The following is a 21650-nucleotide window of genomic DNA, read 5'->3' as shown; positions in this document are numbered from 1 at the left end:
GTAGGCACAGAAAAACTACATACTGGAGGCATGTTCACCAGCACTTCACCAAGCTGAAATGTAGGGTAACTCAGACGAGTGTCTTTCAATTTCAGCTGCTTCTGAAAGCAGGTCTGAAGACTCTCTCACCTCTGTGGGACTAAATAGCCTTTTCTGCACTGAGTTAGGGACACTGAAAAATGAGGTACCAGGAAAATATTGAGGTATTTGTGTGAGGAATGCAGGCTGAGCTTCAGGCAAGTTTGGTTCTGTTGCTTAAGAAACGCAAGTAATTAGTAAAGAATAATTTATAATAAAAAGGAAAAGACCTCATATTTACACTCAGTACACACACACACTCCCCACACACGAGGAGGAGAGGAGGCATAACCTCGTCTCGGTGCGAGCACCTGTGGAGAGCCTGCAGGGCTGGTAAGTCCCTACCCCACCTCGGTTTCCACGCCCGTGGTTCTGACGTTCTCTTCTTCCCTCGCCCCGCTCCGCCCGCCAAAGCTTCGCCCGAGGCAGCGCGCGCTCGGGCCGGTAACGGTCGCCGCGCGCGCCGCTGGAGGACCGCAGCGCCTGCGGCCGGTAGGGGGCGTCGCTCCGGCGGCACGCGCCTCGGCAGCGGGCGCGGCTGGCGCGCATGCGCCGCTTCACCGGCGGCGGCCGGCGGCCATGGCGCTGCTCGAGCACGAGAGCCAGATCTTCCTGGACCTCTTCCACCAGGATGGGCTGGTGATCTGCGCCCGCGGGCTCGGCATCGACCGCCTGCTGCTGCGCTTCCTCCGCCTCTACTGCGAACCCGCCAGCCTGGTGCTGGTGCTGAACACCAGCCCCGCCGAGGAGGTGAGGGAAGCCTGCCCCGCTCCGCCCCTTCCTCCGCCCGGGCATCGCCGCTGGGTTGCGGCGGGCGCGTTGCTGGGGCGGGCGGCGGCCCCGCGCAGTGCCGCGGCCGAAAGGTTCTCCAGCCGGGGCGCGGGCTCGGTCCGGGGCGGCGCGGGCAGCCTGCGGGCGCTGGGCTCCGGCCTTCCGCATACTGGGGGGACCTGTCAGACCAGACCCATTCAGGATCAGACCGGGGTCCCAGTTCCTGCTCGTGCAGCACGATGAGGTGCGAGTAATTATAACCAGCTAAAGTAAGCTTATGTACGTAACTTGGAAACAGCAGAAATCTGTACGTAGCCAATGAGTGGAAAGGGATGAAACTCGCTGACATGTACTTTGTCCTGGAACTGGCGAGGTTTCCCACTGTCAGGGAAGTGATGCTGGGGGGACTTTTTTAAGGGTACCGTAGGTGAAAAAGTATCACAGCTGTAGTTCATAAGATTAAGCGTAACATATCTGACTGCTGGCCATAGTTCTCCTCGATAGCAGGTGAGTGGACTAAAAGATAATCTTTTCCCAATTATCTGCTCTTAAATTGGTATGAAAATTACCGATTCTCAAAAACAAAAGCTATTAAAATATAAGAAACTGTAAGCTCCTTTGAGTGTGAGTAGTGTGTATTTGCTTAAGTATTGTCTAGCTACTACTGAAAATACATAGACTTTTAAATTACCTGGATGACTTTGAAACTGAACGAAGTATGCCTAAGGAGGAAAAAAATGATGATAATTCTGACTTTCTTGGGCAGTGTGTAATACTGATGTGCTTTTAAATTTTTTTAGACAGCTCCTCAAAATTACAGAGTATATTTAATGAAGGATTCTTTTTACATCCATTTCATCATTTGCCATAATGTTGTCTTGTGTTTTTATTCTATTTGTTTAGGAGTATTTTATTGATCAGCTGAGGTCAGATGGAGTCGTTCATCTTCCTCGGCGTGTTACCAATGAAATTATAAATAATACTCGATATGAATTTTACACGCAAGGAGGAGTCATCTTTGCAACAAGTCGAATCCTTGTGGTAGATTTCCTTACTGACAGGATTCCAGCAAACCTCATTACTGGTAAGAGTTTAATCAAACAAAAGAAAGACTGTTCAGTTTGAAAATACGTAAAGCTTAATTCTATGGGAAGAGTTCTATTGTCTGGTATGGAGGGTGAAGAATTATTTCTTTTTTCCCAGAAAGACTGAGGGGAAAAGGAGAAAATAGGTAGCTCTTTCAGAATTTTGTAATGGTTTTCTTTGCTCCAGACTTGTCTTTTTTTAGTTATGCAATTTGGAAATATACACATTATTTTAGGTACTGGGCCAGGCATTTGTATGGCTTTCTGACATGAGTAAGTGGCTGAAATGTCTGTGTTTAAAATAAAGAGTAATTGCTTGCTCTTGGTGTAATCATGTCCTGTGGTTTGTAGTACACTGTCCTATGATTAAAACCTATTTTAGGTGTCATATCTTATGAACGATGCACACTATTTTTTTTGTTAAAAAATTACTCCTGATGACTTTTCTCATCAAAAAATAGCATTATCTTACCCACTTTTGTCTTGACACACCTTGGACACTATTTAAATAGCAGTGTTATGAAGTAATGCTGTTACTGTCATTGTGAACATTTTGCAGATAACTTGTGACCTTTGTTGTTGCACAGAAGTTATATGTGAAAGATGATATGCGTATCTTTTCCCCTTCATGTTCTGTTCCCCTCTTTTCCCAACCATGCTTGTTCTTATATTCTTGTCTAAGAATGTAAAAACCCTCAGAAACTGTTACTGCCTGGAGAGGTAATAAAATAGGTAGCTAAGGGACAGGAAGATCTTGTTATTTCAGTGTTAACATTGACATAACAGTTAACATCTTAGTGGCTAAATATAACAAATTCTTGATTTGTAGAATGGTAGGGTTTGGAAGGGATCTCTAGAGATCATCCAGTCTAACCCCTGCTAAAGCAGATTCCTCTCAATCAAGTCACACAGGAACATGTCCAGGCAGGAGAAGAGGACTCTACACCCTCTCTAGGCAGCGTGTGCCAGAGCTCCCTCTTTACACCCTTAAACATTTTTCTTGTATTAGTGCTCCTTGAGGACTTAACAGAGCAAAAGTCTTTCTAGGCTTTTATAAATGTTTGTAAGATCAGTGTAGAATGACATGTGCATTAACATCTGTTGAACTTGTGAGTTCAGCTACATGGGGATAAGAAATTCTTGCTACAGTAGAAATTAATTATTCTTGGTAAGTTTGGCCAAACAGAAGTGATGTACCTAATAATAAATAATAGCATAATAAAAGTGATGCAAGTTGGTGTAGGAAGCAGTGACAAGTTGTTTCTAGCAAGGCTTACACAGCAGCATCAACTCACTTCATAAGCAGAGAAATAGTGACTAAAATAAGAAAGTGTTGTGACAAACAACAGATGTTTTCAGAAGTTCTTTGGTTATGTAAACACTTGAGCTGTTACCTATGAAACATACTTGATGAGCTTGTAATTCCAGAACTTCTCGAACAAAATAATTCAAATATCACAGCCTTGAACATCTTAAACTTACTTTGTTGTAATAATGTGTTATGTCTTGCATTTGCTTTTTTACTCCTTTTAAAAGCTGATAAGTCCAGCCACAGAAGCACAAGCTTTCTTTTGCTAAAGATGCCTTATTAGCCCATTTGTGTTATTTGATGATTCCATGGTGATGAGTCACTTAGTTCGAACCCTAAAAGTTTATTCAACCATCATTTTAGAAGATTTGGATTCCTGTTGGAATTTATTTAGGGGGAAAATAATGTTAAAATAAGATGACTACTTTGAGGAAAGATCGATACAGAATTGGACTTGTCTTTACTTTTTGTGATTTGAAAACCTTTTATTTTGACAGGCATTTTGGTATACAAAGCACACAGAATCATTGAGTCCTGTCAGGAAGCATTTATATTGCGACTTTATCGCCAGAAGAACAAACAAGGCTTCATTAAGGCTTTTACAGACAACGCAGTTGCATTTGACACTGGCTTTTGCCACGTGGAAAGAGTGATGAGAAATCTTTTTGTCAGGAAACTTTACCTGTGGCCAAGGTAAGATACCCCTTTACTTCATTGGTTGCAAAAAAGGTGAAAGATGTTACAACAGGTTCCTAAGAAAAGGAGGTGTGTGTAGTCATACTGCTGATCTGTGTTCCCTCAAGATTCTCAAACAAATTTTACTCAATTTTTTACAGAAGTGGTGTTTAAGATGCTAAATTGCTGTCTTTTTGAAAATAGACTCAAATCGTGAAGGGAATTAACTTTATAGTATAGCTATTCTTTTATTCAATAGAAATCACAGCAGAAAACTACATTCTTGATAGTTTAAGAAAAACTTCCCTTCTTAAACAAATTGTTTAAGCCACGAAGAACAGTCTGTCAGTTCTGCCATTCATGGAGGTATTTGTTTACACCTGTGATGAAACTTTGTGGATCTCTTTTAATCCCTTACATGTATGTTGTGCATGAAGAACGTTTCTTTATGCCTGACAAAAAACAAATTGCCAAGTTTGTGACACGCATTAAATCTTTCAGGAACTGAGCCACAAACACTGGAACTGATTACCTGCTTAGCACTCTTGCCATGGGCCAGAGGCCTGCCCATTTGTTCCTTAGTCTGGTCCAGAATGTATTTCATTTCATCTTAACATAGTTACTCTACATTGTAAATTCTTTCAAAGTCTTTCTTTAGTATCACAAGGACACAGAAATGGACATAACTAGGATAGGAAAGGTTGAATAGAAGCTCTCTGAGCTTCCTTCTGAATAGTGGCTTCTGAACAGTGAAACGGCCTGGGGGTACAGCATGCAGTAAAGGAAATGCCCATTGAGTTTCAGAGGTCAGCAGACATGGCATTAGCTGAGCCTGGCTGTGACAGTAAAAACCAGCTGGCATCTATGCACCTGTGCAGCCAGGTTGACTGCAAGGGCTGTGTCCTAACAAGGACCTGCTGCCCGTCATCAGAAGCTAGCAACATCCTGGGATCTGTTAGTAGATCCACATAATTCCAAAGGATTTATGAACACATTCCAGTTTATCCCTTTATCAGATTGTTTTGTTTTACTTGAATATTTGTTGTGTATAGTAATCTGTAGAATCTAGGCAGTAATTTTCCATGGATTATTCACCAGCACAATAGGCTCACATGACTAGAATGACTGCCATCGTAATTGTAGAGTAGATGGTTTTCTGAGACTGTTGGTAAGATTGCAGTCTTCTCATCAGTAAAAATGGATTTATTTTGCAATTAACTTGTTTACATTTAAAACTATTGTAGTTGTTTCAAACCTCTGAATAATCATAGGTCAAATCATCCATGTAAATATTAATCAGCTGTTTTCCTCTTAGATTTCATATAGCAGTGACCTCATTTTTAGAGAAGCATAAACCTGAAGTGGTGGAAATACATGTGTCAATGACCCCTGCTATGCTTGCAATCCAGACTTCAATCCTGGACATTTTGAATGCATGTTTGAGAGAGCTCAAACGTTACAATCCATCTCTTGAAGTAGAAGATCTATCTTTAGAAAATGCTATTGGTAAACCTTTTGACAAGGTAAACAATTTGCTGTGTCTAACTAAAGGGATGTAGATCTTCAAAGTGCCTGCCATGCAAACAAAAGTAGTATTTATAAAATAAGTAACAGCAGCAACTGAGTGTTCTCCAATGACATATTGATTGCTGCTACAAGGAGAGAAACTATGTTAATGGTGTTATGGTGATGTTACAGTTGCCAGTAGGAGTTTTGATGTGTTGGTATTATCGTTCTTCCTTCATTTCCAAAGTCCCTGCAGTCAGAACCTCCTGGTTCATGGTTGGTTTATTATTATTGTTGGTGGTGATGTTGTTGTTATTATGAAGTGACTGCCATTTCAGCTCAAAACACTTTAGAAATAAGCATGCAGTTACTTGCACACAGACACAGCCCCCTCTTTTTTCCTCTTGAATTTCCTGCTTGTATTTTTTATTTTCTCTATTAGGAGAAGCACTGTATATAATACATAATATGCACACACATGTGTCTGTATATTTTAATGATTATAAATGTCATTAATTGTGTATGCATTGTTATTTTTGGTTGATCTGCAATGTTTGGCGTACATATGCTTTACCTAGAGTAAAATCATCAACTTCAACCATCATACTGAAACAGGGTTATTTGTTACCTGTAATTTGATGTTGGCATAAGACCTTCTGTACTTTAACTATGCGGAGGGGTTTTTTTCCTTATGCTCTGTAGGTTGCATAACTCTGTAGTACTCATTTTTTAAAATTATGTGATATTATAATTTACCTAAGTAAAGGATACTAAATACTAAAAGCACAGGCAACTACCAGTAAAATCGGGGGGGTATGTTTTAACAGTATTTGTATATGTGTGTGTGTGTGTGTGTATATATATATATATATATACAGATCTGCTAAGTGTTGAAACATTTTACATAAAAGTATCCATATTATATTAACTTTGCAAGAAATTATTACTTCTCAAAACAAATACCCCACTATCACTACTTTCATTGGGTCTAAAACTTTAGGAATCTAGTGGCATCTCATGTAATGGGGGGGGGGAAGCACATTCTTACCTTGGTTAATACACATTTGATATCCTGAACTTTCCAATTTATATTTCTAGACAATCCGTCACTATTTAGATCCTCTGTGGCATCAGCTTGGAGCTAAAACAAAATCTTTGGTCCAGGATTTGAAGATACTACGTACTTTGCTACTGTATTTAACTCAGTATGATTGTGTCACTTTCCTTAATCTTCTGGAGTCACTGAAAGCAAGTGAAAAAGCTTTTGGTGAGAATTCAGGTAAACACTGAATCCAAGTTAATGCATGCAATGTTGATATATTTAATTAACATTCCCAAACATACCAAGGTATCTAATTAGGTTTTATATAATCAGCCATAAGGACGTAGGTTTTTATTGACAGATAATGCTTTCATCTTCCCACTTAACTGCTGTTACTTAACAGTGTGAGATGTGCATCACATTTCTGTCTTTTACTAAGCTAGTAACTATGTAGCAAGCAGGTAGCACAGGTATTCCAGATGAGACGTTTGGGGCTTTTAATGGAAAGGGTTGAAACACGCAGACACATTGCAAATATAAAACTATTCCCAGTTTCTTTTCTTTTCTTTTCCAGGTTGGCTGTTTCTGGACTCCAGTACTTCAATGTTTGTAAATGCTCGAGCGAGAGTTTATCGCATTGCAGATGAGAAACTGAATCAGAAAGGCAAAGTTTCTGAAAAAAGTGATGTAAAGAAGGAAAATGGTACTGATCATTCCTAATTTTAAGTTTGAGTGTCACACGATTTCAAGCGCTCTGCATGTTATTACTTGTGCTATGGTTTCCTACATAATCTTATACAGCTCAATATCTCAATTTGTTATCTGGGATGAACTGAGACATAATCTTAGTTCAAAAAGTATACAATAAACAACGTAAAACAGTCATAAAGAAGTAAGGAGTTCTTCTAAGCTTGCTTAACTGATCACTAGGAGAGCTTTTATGATATTGAATTACATTGGGGTTTAGCTTTGTCTTTTATTTTATGTGAATGGGTAGGTGGTTGCCATTGCTTTTATTAAAAAAATATATTCAGGAGTTTCAGAATGGAAGAATGAGTGAATATTTCAACTTATTGTTTTACTAAAGCACTTATCCCAATTTTTAAATGTTTCTGTAAGAGTGTTCTCTAACCCATTAGCATAACAAGTTGCATATGTAGGCTGTTGAATATCGTATTTGCCAACAACCATCACACTATTGACATCTGACTACTAATTTAAAGTTCTGAAGAATATTTTGGCTTTAAGAGCAGCTATGTTCAATCTTACTTTTTTTCAGAAGTGAAAAAGGAATTGGTTCTAGAAAGTAACCCCAAATGGGAAGCTTTGAGAGAAGTACTGAAAGAGATTGAAAATGAGAATAAGAACAGTGAAGACCTTGGTGGTCCAGGTGAGAGAATACTGAATTATAGAAGTTTTCACAGAACAGACATTTTTTACTTCTACTTGACTGTTGAGAGAAGGAGCCTAATTCTGTAACAATAGTAAAGAGAAGTCCATGAATTGTTAGAAAGCTTATGTACGTACAGAAACTATGCACATAGGTATGTACATATGTACGTAAACTATTTAGTTCTTGCTCTAAAGTAGAAATGCTGTTGGTTACTATGCAATATTGTTTAGGAAACAACCTGCAATACTACAAAAAAATATCTTAACTTAAGCTGTCAGTACAATACTGAAATGTAAGTCTTAAAAACTAATAACATGGAAATTTATAATAATCAGGGTACCATTGATGCATTTCTCAAGTTCAGGTTCAAACAAAAACCCAAACCCAGGGATTCTGTCTTATTCCATCACCCACATTCTCTTGCTCCTGAAAATTTGCTTCTCCAGGAGATGCACCTAAATGGGGTAGAGTAGAAAGTTAGAAACTCACTTGCCAACTCCTTTGCTGCCTTTGCTATTTTAGGGCTTTCCATCCTCTTAAATTTCACCAAGTTTTATTTTAGGAAATAGCAAGGGTAAAAAAAATGCTCTTCTCCCACCCACAGTGTTCTGACTCTGGGTAAGAACTGATTTTCTCACCTAGTGTTGTAGGAGTTTATCTGAGTCAGCTTGTGGAGAATTGTTATTCGAGGCCCACAAATGTCAATAATATTGTGTGAAACGTGTATTTTTTAGACTCTTTAACACAGCTGATGGGTTGAAAATTAGAGTGGTCTAAATTAAGTTTTATATTCTTCCATGTTTTGGGGGAAAAGGAAAAAAAGTTGTCAAGAATATATTTCGATACGTGCTAAATCTGCCTTGTTTCAGTTAGTCAAAAGGAAATTCTCTCCAATTTAGACGGTGTAAGAGTAAGGAACACTAAACTTCAATTAACCTTCTCTAATCTTGTTTGGCACGAAACGTCCTGCCATTTGGACTCCCTGAAAGTCCAGAGCAACCGTGACAACCAAATGTAAAGGCTTTTGGCAGGCATCCCTCTAGGATGATTAAAAAACAATTTGGTTAAGAGATGTCTTGTAACAGTTCTTGTAAGAACTGCAGCATAACAGATGATAAACATGATATTCTTTCTTGACTGCAGGGCAAGTGCTTATTTGTGCCAGTGATGACCGAGCTTGTGCACAGCTCCGGGAGTACATTATTACTGGAGCTGAAGCTTTTTTAACAAGGCTGTATAACAAAACCTTCGGAAAGGATGAGAAAGCTGAAGAAGTGTGGCTTAAGGAACGAAAAACTGTGAAGTCCAAAGGAAATTCCAGACCAGACTCAGGGCCTCAAGCCAAAAAAGCCAAACTTGCAGCTTCTTCAAAACAAAACAAACACAAGAAGCAGCAAGACCGGACTATAATTGAAATGATAGGGAAAACTGAGGAGGAAAAAACAGAGGAGTTAGAGGTGGAAGAGAACAAAGAATTAAACAGTAGCCAGGAAAGCAGCATTGAAGATGCCATTCCTGAAGATTTCCAAATGAATTTACCCTCAGATTGTTACTATGGAATTTTCAAGAACCCGCTCACAATTATTCATCCGTTGCAGGGCTGCAGTGATCCCTATGCACTCACTCGGGTACTGCATGAAGTAGAACCAAGATATGTTGTACTATATGATGCAGAACTGACTTTTGTTCGGCAGCTGGAAATCTACAAGGCGAGCAGGCCTGGGAAGCCACTGAGGCAAGTTGACTTGGTTAGAGTAACTGTTCTCTTGAAAGAAAGAAAACACAAAAGTGCGCTTTCCGCAGTTGAGGCAGAATGTGCATCTAGTGATTTTTCTTTAGCTACCTTTTAATTCCTGTTTAACCCTCTTCATATTAAACAGAAGCATAATGTCTAATATAATCAGAAGATATTTTTTTATCTCTCAGAAGGTATGTAGTCCTTTTGCAGCAGAAACATACCTGTAAAAAAAGTTTCCTCCATCTTCTACAGAACCTCTGCTTTGATGACCTTAGTGTCAACAGATCAATTTTGAGGTGCTGTAGTCTCATTTTAAGTGATCTCTATAGGTATAGATTTCAGCAATAAGCTTCATTTTGAATTAATTTTCATTTTTCCTGGTGTCTAGTCATGCTGAAGATAAGTCATTCAGAAACTAACAGAAAACAAGTAAAAGAAAGCACATATATTTGGTACAGTCCTAAACTGAAAAGTTGACCTTTATGAATAAATATTACAGACTAGTGAAAAACGTAGGAAACTTTAAATTTAATATTCTGTAAGTTTTTGCATTATTTTTCATTTATGTGGCTGCCTGATAGAGCATTTCTTGAATACAATAAATTGTAGCTATACCTCTATCCCTCTGGAAACAACTTATGGCAGTTTCTTAAGTCTTGCAATAAACACACTTTATGTATGAAATTATTCCCTTTTGAATTATCATGCATTATACTTTATGAAATTATTTGCATAAATTTAACAGAGGAGTTGTAATTTTCCAGTCAAAGATTTGTATATATGCAACATAACTGAAAATAGAAATGAGTTTGGCAGTATTCAGTGTGTCCACACCTGCTATCCAGGTAAGGATGCTGTAGTGCAGATAGAAATGAAAGAACTCACACAATATATTGCATGGGGATAATTACTGGCTTATCTGTACAACTTTATTTTTTTAATTGCCTAATCAGCATGCGTTATATCTACCTCCAACATCGTGTTCCCATACTTTAGAGCAGGAAAATCAGACTCAGTCATGCAAGTAAGGGTTAGGACTCACACTGCATGAAAAATATAATAATAAAACCTTATCAGGCTGTCAAATTTTACCTCAATTAAAATATACTGGAAGTAAATGACTGTGCTGAAAAGCTATATAGGCTATTAATTCCTTAAGGTAATTATGAATATGTCCCATATAAATCTCCACTTGTGGAATAAAATGTCATTTGTCTGTATGTTCATCTCTGCGAGATAAATGATTTTGTTCTTTGTAGAACCTATGGTTTCCTTGTAGAATATGTCATTTTAAAATCTCAGATGGTGTTTTTCCCTAACCCAGAATGACTGCAGATGTTTTACATTTTATATATTCTACTCAGAAGATTTTAAAACCAGTAAGAAAGTAACATCTCCGTTATACTTGCTTTGTGTCTTTTCTGAATGGAATCAAGAGTGCAATCTGAGTGCACTCTGGTTGAATTCCAGGAAGTGTATCTGCCACTGGCAGATGAGGGAACACTGGAGACAAGAATTTGTTACTGATTTTGGAATATCTTTACAGAAAAAGATATAATGTCTTTTCATTTGCCCTTTTTAAGGCAAATACTAACTTGTCAGGCACTTACTACTACTAATCTTAAATACTGGCTGTGGTGTTTTTAACTTAGTATGAAATTTTGTGATCTCTTTTTTTTCTTGGGTTGGTTTTCTTTTCCTCTTCCAGGGTTTATTTCCTCATATATGGTGGCTCAACAGAAGAACAGCGCTACCTCACAGCTCTAAGAAAAGAGAAGGAGGCCTTTGAAAAACTCATTCGGTAACAAAATTAGTTTGCTACGTTTATTGTTAATGTGTCATGTTGTTCCCTTAGGTGCTTACATTTAAAATACTGAAGTTCTTAGCTCTGTGAAGGCTTTAAGTAAAATTTTAATTCAGTTGCTTTTCAGGTGATAATTTTCCATTGAGAATGAATGAAAAGTCAAAACTTTCCCTTTCAAAGTACCTGACATTTTTGACTTTCAGAGATGTTTAATATGAAATTTCAAAAGCTAAACAAAGTCACTGCTTCTATTTTTCACTAAATGTCTATAAATTTCATTTCTGTAAATGTGGTTTTGTCTGCAGGTAACATTTCTCCTTAGATATTTCCAAGGCTTTTATGACTTGAGTTGCTTTGGGGAACAAAACAATATCTCAGGCTGTATAAGATGGTATTTTTACTGACAGTATCACCTCACCAGGTTAGACTGCTACTACTCATCATTAGTTCCTTTGTTTCATATGCCCTCAGAAGTTCAAAACATAACAAAAATCAGATGCTAAAAAGGGCTAACAATTGAAAATAAAATTAGAGCACCTAGCCCAACAACATGGAAAAGCTGTCAGTTGCATTTCTGATCAGGTTTGCAATGAGTATTAAACTATATATCACTTTATATCAGGCTGAAAGGTATTAAAGTATTTGGATGTATTTTTCTCCTGTAATGGCAGTTTTTAGCATTTCTTTCTTTGCGGTTCTGTAGAGAGAAGGCCAGCATGGTTATTCCTGAAGAAAGAGAAGGAAGAGATGAAACAAACTTAGACCTAATACGAGATGCTAAACCTGCTTCTGCTTCTACGGATACACGCAAAGCAGGTGAGTAGTTCCTGAAGTTGGGCTTTGAAAAAGATCAACAACTACTGCCTCTAAATCCTGTCCCTTACTCCATTTGACTCTGCTAGTGCAATGACAATGAATTATGTTTCTCTTTGGAAAGAAAATACAGATTAATGAAGTCTTTTACCATTCAGATGGTTTCTGGGCAGCTTGTTGGTTATGAGGCTGTCCAGTGTTGCTTGTAGGCAGGTGGAGAGAAATTAAAACATAAAAACTGAAGTCTACAGATAGTCAAAGGCAGGGTTGTCCTTGATATAATAAATGCTGGGGACCTCTTGATCTTGGCGAAACAGATTGCCAAGTCAACAACTGCAGATTGTGGATTTTGTCTTTCTTTTCAGTAAAACATCTTTCTTGTTTTGTTGCAGTTCTAACCACATCTTTGTTCCTGTCCTCTGACATGTATACTCTGTCTTCATTTTTACAGCTCTGCCCATTATTCTTTGTTGTCATTTTTGTGATCCCATTCTCCTTTACCATCTGCTCTCTAATCTTCACTATTATGACTCTGATGCTGCAGTCTCTGCATGCATCCTTCTACAGATCTTTAGAGGCCAAAGTCTGACTCCTACACTGAAATGCCATACTGCCATGGGAAACAGCTGGAAATAAAAAGGATCACCTTTGTTATCTTGCTTTGCAGGCAACTTTAAAAAATTTTCCTGGTACATTTCAATACTTTTTTCTACAGTTTAATATGTTTCATTGTCACAGAGAGCTTATAGCAAGTAGCATGATAGCTCTATTAAACTGTAGAACATGCTGCATAAGCTACAGTATATAATTTGGCTATTGATTTTTCACTACAACAGTGAAAAATTAAGTCTGGATTTATGATACTGCTGAATTTGAGGCTTAAGTTGAGATGTAAAGTCCATCCATTACAGAAGCATTGGCAGCACATAGGAAAACTATACAGCCGGTCAGAGGTTATAAGTATTAGGTTAACTGTGGTTGTTTTGCTCTTCAGGTGGACAGGAGCAGAAGAGCATTCAGCAAACTGTCATAGTGGATATGCGGGAGTTTCGTAGTGAGCTTCCATCACTGATTCATCGCCGTGGTATTGATATTGAGCCTGTTACTTTGGAAGTTGGAGATTATATTTTAACTCCCGATATCTGTGTAGAGCGGAAGAGTATCAGTGATCTGATTGGTTCCTTAAATAATGGAAGACTGTACTCACAGTGCATTTCTATGTCCCGTTACTATAAGCGACCGATTCTCCTCATCGAATTTGATCCTAACAAACCTTTCTCCTTGATTCCCCGAGGCTCTCTACATCAGGAAATTTCCAGTACTGACATTACTTCAAAACTAACCCTGCTTACACTCCATTTCCCAAAGCTACGCATCCTGTGGTGTCCCTCTCCCCATGCTACAGCTGAACTGTTTGAAGAGTTAAAACAAAACCACCCCCAACCTGATGCAGAAGCAGCAATGGCTGTCACAGCAGATTCTGAAATTCTTCCCGAGTCAGACAAATACAACCCCGGTCCTCAGGACTTTCTGTTAAAAATGCCAGGTGTTAATGCAAAAAACTGCCGTGCCTTAATGAACCACGTTAAAAGCATTGCAGAGTTAGTGACGCTTTCAAAGGACCAACTCTCTAAAATCTTGGGTAACGCTGCCAATGCCACACAACTTTTCGACTTTATTCACTTGACCTATGGAGAAGCCATATCTAAAGGAAAAAACAAAAGATGACTAATGAGATTGTTCAACATGGGGCATAGATAAGCTTTTCTTGTGCAGTACTTTGGCAAAGCACATGAAATATTTTAATAAATGCCCTCTAAGATAACCAGCTGTTTCTTGCTAATGCTGTTCCATCAGTTTTAACATTGGAGTTAATTATTACCGAAGGCAAGTTTCAAGGGGAATAAAAAAAGTTTTTTAGTAGAGAAATGCAAATGATTTTTATTGTTCCTACAGCACTTTAACCAATTCTATAATATCACTGAATGAGCTAAATGAAGTTCTTCAGCAAGTCCATAAGAATTAATTGCCAAAACTAATTAATAAAGGTGTTTTCTTTCAAAAGTTATTATGTCTTGTTAAAGCTAAAAATGTACTGTTTTTAATAGTATGTGTGACCTGCTGCATGATGTGTCACTTTGCTTTTGCATTTTATTAATGTCTTGCTCTCTGGAAGCTGCCAATTTTTGATTGACAGTGATGGAACTATTTGAAACACATCGTGGTCTTTTGTCACTAGTTCATTTAGAAGAACATACTTGGGCTCAATTGTGAATTGTAGAACATCATTATAAGCCTTTGTCACAGTAAACTGCAATTGTATGGTACATTCTATATTATACTTATTTACTTTACTAGAAGTTACACTTTCTTCTTTGACATTCCAAAGGCAAGACAGCTGTATGTTGCTAGATTTTGCAAAGTGCATTTCTTTGGTCTAGATTGGATAGAAATTCCACAGTGGCACAATACAACATATTCTCAACGTGCCTTACTTCTTAAGATGCTTTATTTTTTTAATCACTTTTGATAGCTCTTTCACCTCCTTCACTTGACAGTGAAAAATCTAGCTGTACTGTTGGGACTATTCCTTTTTACCAGAGCATATTTTCTCTCATAACATGCAGTAGTTTTCTAAGTAACGTTTTCCAAGTGTATTGAGAAGTTCATCAAATACTATCTTCTTTCTGTGTCCTGTTGCACTTACATTTTAATGTCTTAAATAGACCATCTGTCAATAAATTCAGTAAAGCTATTGTCATCTGGAAGATGAAACTTCTAGCATTCTGTGTAATGTAAAACAGGAATAGTTGTTCTTTTGATAGTTTGTGAATATGTATATTGTTAAAAACCTATATTCTGCACTGGGCTTTGATGTGACAACTATGTAGCAAACTGCCATTGCCAAAAGGGTTGGTCTTGTGTCAATACATGCTAATGTATTTACATTGGCTATTTACAAAATCTTTATCTGTAATGCCTTGCACATATGTATTTATACGATTCTAAGGCAAACAAGATCAATATAATCTCCATCATTAAAGAAGAAAATACTGATTTTTCTGTATTCAGGTTCAGTAAGAACTGTACTGTGCACTTTCAGGTGTAATGTTTACTGTGCACTTTAAGGGTGACTTATGAATTTAACTTACAGTCTAGGACTGAGCTGTGACAGATTTCCAAAGTGAACACTTTTATACAGGTGCAAATTTCAGTATTAAATACATCCATAACAGGATTAAAATTTGAGAATTGTCTTGCTTCACTATATTTGTCTGTATTGGAACATTTTAATTTTTAGTATGTGGTTCATAATCCAGACCTTAGCATTTCCATTGCCCTATATTCTTATTTATTTAATGTAAAAAGAAGTCTTTCCATGAGACTCTTGCTTATTTAAATCAGTAAGATCAGAAATGCTCAGGCTTGAGGATGCCTGTGAAGTGGTGCTAAGAGAACACAAAATCAGAGTGAGAGCATAACTGTCTTGAATGCATGGCCTGTAGAGGTGAGCTGAACAAGTTTTGAAAACATGTATTGTTTGTGCACTTGCATCATTAAGGTGTTTCATGAGCTGTGGGTTGGTTTGTTTTTTTCATGTACACTGCATCTCAGCAGTGAAATCTCAACGATTTTTTTTTTCTTAAATGTGTATAAGGTGAAAATGAATAGTATATCAAGTTAGTGTTACAAAGTTGTAGTTTTGTGTTGTACACTAGATCAGTAAATGCAATTAAATAATTTAAATTTGTCTTTTGTTTATATATGTGGAATTTCTGTGAGGTTTTTTGATATTTTTCCAATGAAGGATTTGTCTTTTTCTTTAAAACAACCACAAGTAATGTTGTATGTTGTTATTGCTTATTTGCAATTTGGCATGTTGTCATATTAGCTTAGGTTGGAAGTTAGTGGTGTGTCCTTCTAGGGGAGTAGGCACAACTTGTGAAGGAAGGTGGAAGAGGCCTTATCTCCTGAAACCACTGAACCCTGAGATAACCAAACCAAAGAGTCTGCCTGTATGCAGATGCAACACAATGTTGGAGTGAATTATGGCATTCCTTAGGATGCATTCCCTGGCCTTATGGTGTTCTTTAGCTTACTTTCATCGACAGTCATGAAATTTTGTAGCTCTTGTCATTGCTTGACGTTTTCTGTTTGTGTTTTCTTATTAAAAAAAAAAAAAAGGAAAGAGATTGTCTTCAGTTTAAGAGTGTCTCAGATTCTTTCTTACACCCAAACCCAAATTCCACATTTCAAGGTCGCTGAATGTGTGAAACTAGTTGGGAATTAAGTTAACAAGCTGCTTGTTTCTGCAGTTTGCCCTAGGCTTTGATTGCACAAGGTTTCTTCTCGAACAATAATAAACTCAAAATCTTTTAGGAACAAATTCAGCTTATAGTGGCAAATATATTTTGCACAAGATGGATCATATTGTAGTTCCATATTGTTGATTCTGTAAAATCCACACTGCTTATAAAATTTGCAGCTATTGTGTAAAAAAGTGACTCTTTGAAAGTACAAAAGTTTAAATACAAGTTTAAATTTTCAATTAAAAAGTTTACATTTTTGTGAGTGTGAGGCTTTGTCATTTGCAGAGTTGTAGTGCAAGCACAAATAACTTCATTTTAAAAAATAAAAACATCTGTCTCTAAAGCTCTCTTTTATCATCCAGAATTCCAACTCTATCACTGTAGAAGAGAATCCAAAAGGAAACACCTGCCAAAAAATCATTATTAAACAAATACATTATTTATAAAGAAATGTAACTGGGGCTTGCCATGTGTGGTCTTACCAGCTGACAATTTTTATTTCAGGCTCCAATCCTTTTATAAGGACTATTTTAGGATAAAGTTTTTCTTAACTCTTTCTCAAAGATATAAATTAAATTAGTATTCAGTTGATCTGCTCTACAATATGTGGTTTTAAGAAATGCAAGTAGATTCATTAACCAAAAAGTCCAGAAACTATTGCTCCAGGAATCTGCCATACTGTGTAATTCCAACTTCTTCTGTATTCATTCTTTCATGAGGTAAGAGCAAGAATTTTGGATACTTGCAGAATAAACTGAGACTAAGCATAAACCCTTTTCTATTTATCCTGTGAAGTCCTTGCTATCTATGTAACTGAGCTACCTTCTTGCATTAAGAACACATTCACTGGCACAAGAGGCACTTCTTTTTTATTTGCAATTTCATATACCTTTTTTTCCCCGAAGTTTTCATTTTTTTCTTTCTAGTCATCCTTTCTAAAACTTCCTCTCAAAAAATATTCCTGATGTCCTCTTGTCTAGCAACCTAGTCAAGAATAAATCATAACTCATAAATTTGTCAATAATATTTCTCACTTCTACTTTTTAAAAATTTCCTGTTTATTCTAAGTTCAGCTTTGAACCATGACAAGTAATATTCCTCATCGCCAAGATTAAGAGGAAGAGTTAACACAAAGAATCTTTCTTGATGTTTATCAGTTAAAAATGACTGAGCTCTGATAACAGCAAGTTTGGGGAGGTTAGTGATGTGTAATTGTTGGGTACATCTCTTGTAATCTGGGGTTGCTTTTTTCTGTTTTTTTTTTCTATCAAGATAAAAGTTCTAACATGTATGAATTTGAAAGAGTGCATGACTCATGTGGTACAGAATGATGGCCAAGACTCAAAGTATTTGGTAATAGAGTATCTTTAAACCTTCCCACCAGCCACTAAAACTGGGATGACAGTCACTGTGACATTTGACCCAGAATGTAGTTGGGGGGTAGCTTGGAGCTACTGTCCTCAGTTTAGCTTCAACTGATGAAACACTGATATTTGAAATGGTTCATTCTTTAGTTTCTACTAGCACTGTAGGGGAAACAGTATCATTATAATGACTGAATAAAAACACTCAGCTTTTATTCAGTAACTTACATAGGTATAAAAAAAGAAGTCCCAGACAAAAATGATTCTCAATGAAAGGGAACTAAGAGGATCTTGTAGAAAATGACCACTTTAGCACTATTGTCTTCCCTTAAGTTATATTCTTGGAATCAGCCAGTGGGTTCAGGAGTGGAGAGAAATTTACTCCATTGTAAAAGGCCGGAGACAGAGAGAATGTATGTGTTTTTCATAAGGTGGTACAAAGAAATATTCAAGTGTTGCAAAACTTCAGTGTCATTTTTTTTTGTAGAAAGTGTGCAGAGTTCATCTCCCAGATTTTTCAATACAAATAGGTTGGACATTTTTATACTTGAGTTTTGATTTGTATTTTAACAGCTTCTCCTCAATAAATTAAAAGACATTGTCAGCTACCCACTCTTGAAATCAGGGAAGGAAAGGGCCAGGAGCTTGGCTAGCCAATGCTTATCTAAGAGATGAATTCTTTAGTCTTACTGAACTCAGTGAGGGTAACCAGGGCTACTACACTGCTACCGTGATTTGTTATCTAAACAGAAGATGTTGCTGCAATATCTCAAAATGGGCCTGCACAGGTACTAATTTTAGTTGGAGCATGGTAAAATTACCTTAATCCGTGACTGCTGTAAAGCAACTTCCTAAGAATATTACAGATACCATTTTCTTAGCTTTCATTTTACCGTAGTTCTGTTTGTAAGAGCTTCCCTCTGGAAATAAAAAACAGATCTCATTTCTGGGGACTTTCAGATTTCTTATTGTTTATAAGAAGACAGCAGTCAGATGGCTAAAAAAAAAAAAAAACCAACAAGTGTTGCAGCTGCCTTGCCTTTTTTTAATGGTTACCTTTCTCACATTCAGCAGATCCCAATAAATAGTCTTTTTATGGAGGCTCAAAGTAAGAACACACATAAGTCTCTTTCTGTTTACGAGATGGTAAGGTTTACCATGAGCTAGGTCCTAGGAAGACTAAAGAGAGTTTCAGAAACTATTGAACTAGCAACCACAATTGAGACAACTGATTAAAGGATTTTAGGCAGGAGCCTTACAGGAGGATTTTCAACAATGGCAGAGAGTAAATTTATCATTTCTGAGTGTAGAATTTTAAAAATCACTACTAAATCTATCACATATGTACTGTAAATGTATACATGTTTTCTTTTTAAATTACCATTCCCCACCACCAAAGCTTCTCCTTGATAACTATAGTTCAACTGAATTCAAATTCAGCCCTAAATCTTGCAAGTATATGCTGGAATATTACATAATTGGATTAGCAAGAAGATAAACAAGTTTCCATCTGTAGCTTCAGTGAAATTGCACTGATCTATATCTCTTTAGTGACTATTACGTGTTGTCCACAGGAACATACTAGTGTTCAAATTTCACACACATATAAAAAGCCCTCCCAAGCGATTCAAAGTCTAGGAGTCTGCCCAGTGAAAGTGGCACAGATACCTACATTTGATATTGCTGAATTTCAGCCTACTAAATAGGCCATTCCCATTAGTGTGCACAGTGGGACATGCACGTTGTCATCCATCATGGCACGCTACAGCACCCAGGGGCACCAGGAATGTGCGGCTGCAGCGGAGGTCTGTGTGTCATATACCCACAGCAGCATTTAACACTGCCTTCAGTAACATCTTACAGGTTTTTTTAACTGTTTCCTCATGATGCTGTCTTTGCATCATTCTCAGATTCTCCATTCAACATTTATCTTCTATTTTTTCTCTGGAATTTTCTAGTTTATTTCCTTGTTTTGCCTCCCTTACGCTAAGGATGTCTGTCTGTGTTCTCCTGCAATATTTTGTGATGTCTGTTGAACACAACACTATAAAAAAAAAAGAAACAGACATTTTTGAGACATGTCCCAGACACATCCCGGTGCACAAGGTACTATCTGTACAGATAGTTTTTAAGATGATAAAGACATCTCAAACCAGGCCTTGAACTGTAGCAATAAATTTGCATTACAATTTGTGTAATTATTACAGTAAATTAGGGTTTTCTTAAACATTAGCATTCTACTGCACATCACTAGCTGACAGAAGTCATAATCAAGATTTTCTTTCTGACTTTAATATTTACTTGACAGAAGGCTTTTCATAAATTGCTATTGATATTAAAATGTAGTGAGTTTTTTTCTTTGTCAGCCTCATCAGATTCCTAGGGATCCCTGACATATTTCTAGTGGCTTGAATAACACATGCATTATTACTCAAATAGAAGAATTTCAACTGGTATCCACCAAGAACTCCTGCCTTTCCTTCACTCATTATCAACTTTGGCAACAATGTATAATTGGTTTGCAGGTGGGCACACATGCAGAGTGTCTGATATGTTGGGTGATACAAGCCTGCACATTTTCAGTGTCCATGTCTCTGAAAATGACCCTGAAAAAGTAAGCCGAGCCCATCCCTGTTTCTATATATAAAGCTGTTTGTTTAATTGGTGAACTGCACCAGGAATAAATAATGAGGTAATTCTGAAGATCACTCCCAGAACAGTCAGCTAGGTTTGTTTCTGCAAGTCAGAGCTACCTCTTCTCCCCTGTTTCTTTGTTGTTTTTATTCTAGTTTCATTGTCTGAAGGTGAACAGCTGTAACCTAAAAGTAATTTTAGGAACAGGACTATATTTAAAGAATGAAGCATTCTGCAGAGAAATGAGGTTTTGAAGTGTTTACTGAATGTAGAAATTATTAAAAGCTCAAATCCCAAAACTGGATCAAGGATTCTCACAATATTGGAGATGAAGCTCCTTCCATGCAAAAAAAGAAGAAAAAGACAGAAAGACGGAAAGACAGACAGAAAGATGGAAAGAAAGACAGAAAGACAGACAGAAAGACAGACAGACAGAAAGAAAGAAAGAAAGAAAGAAAGAAAGAAAGAAAGAAAGAAAGAAAGAAGTGCTATTAAGTGCTCTCAGTCAATTAGGGAAGATTGCCATTAGATTTATTTCAAGTAACAACAGTTTAAAGTAGGAAAAAAAAGATTTTTAAAAAAGGTTTTTAAAAAGACTTAAAGAGGTATAGTAATTCCCTTTCTAAATTCTTTTTAACTCTTTAGCTGTAACAGGATGTAATAATATTGATAAAAATATAAAAATAATTGATAATAACAAAGTTTCCTTCTGGTTTTGATCCTAACATAGTTTGCTTTGTTTCTTCTAATGGCTCTTCTGTGTCTTGGTCTGTGCACTAACAAATAGATGAGGTAAAAAATAGCATACAAAGCTCAGAGGTAAGTAAAATTACTGCATGAGTTATGAGTAATGAGGTAGATTAGCTCACAGCCTTGATGGTGATTTCTTATATTAATACAATTGTCTTTTTTAATGACTACAGACATAAATAGAACTCACATTACTTGACTCGTGGTTAAAAAAATACAACCTCTAGTCAAACACTAAACAGATCCTATGAGGAGAGTGCTGTGCCTGTTTGGTAGATTACAAAACTAAGAGCTTAATTCTGTCATGCACTTGGTGATGTATTTATTTATCTCATAAGCAGGCAGGCAGAAAATGAAGACAAAGGGATATGCCAAAGC

At 37.1% G+C, this 21650-nt stretch overlaps 1 protein-coding gene across 1 annotated transcript; it reads left to right on the top strand.

The window, feature by feature from the left end:
- Positions 1-644: 644 nt before the first annotated feature.
- ERCC4 (ERCC excision repair 4, endonuclease catalytic subunit) lies at positions 645-16689 on the top strand. Its single transcript, XM_061993919.1, has 11 exons — positions 645-828; positions 1753-1933; positions 3741-3936; positions 5234-5441; positions 6523-6703; positions 7041-7169; positions 7746-7856; positions 9003-9594; positions 11306-11398; positions 12105-12217; positions 13209-16689. The coding sequence occupies exons 1-11, from the start codon at positions 658-660 to the stop codon at positions 13940-13942; spliced, it is 2709 nt and encodes a 902-aa protein (XP_061849903.1). The 5' UTR covers positions 645-657; the 3' UTR covers positions 13943-16689.
- Positions 16690-21650: the final 4961 nt, after the last annotated feature.

This window comes from Colius striatus, chromosome 3 (assembly GCF_028858725.1).
Source record: "Colius striatus isolate bColStr4 chromosome 3, bColStr4.1.hap1, whole genome shotgun sequence".
Lineage (NCBI taxonomy): Eukaryota > Metazoa > Chordata > Aves > Coliiformes > Coliidae > Colius > Colius striatus.
This window is presented reverse-complemented; position numbering and strand designations above follow the sequence as displayed.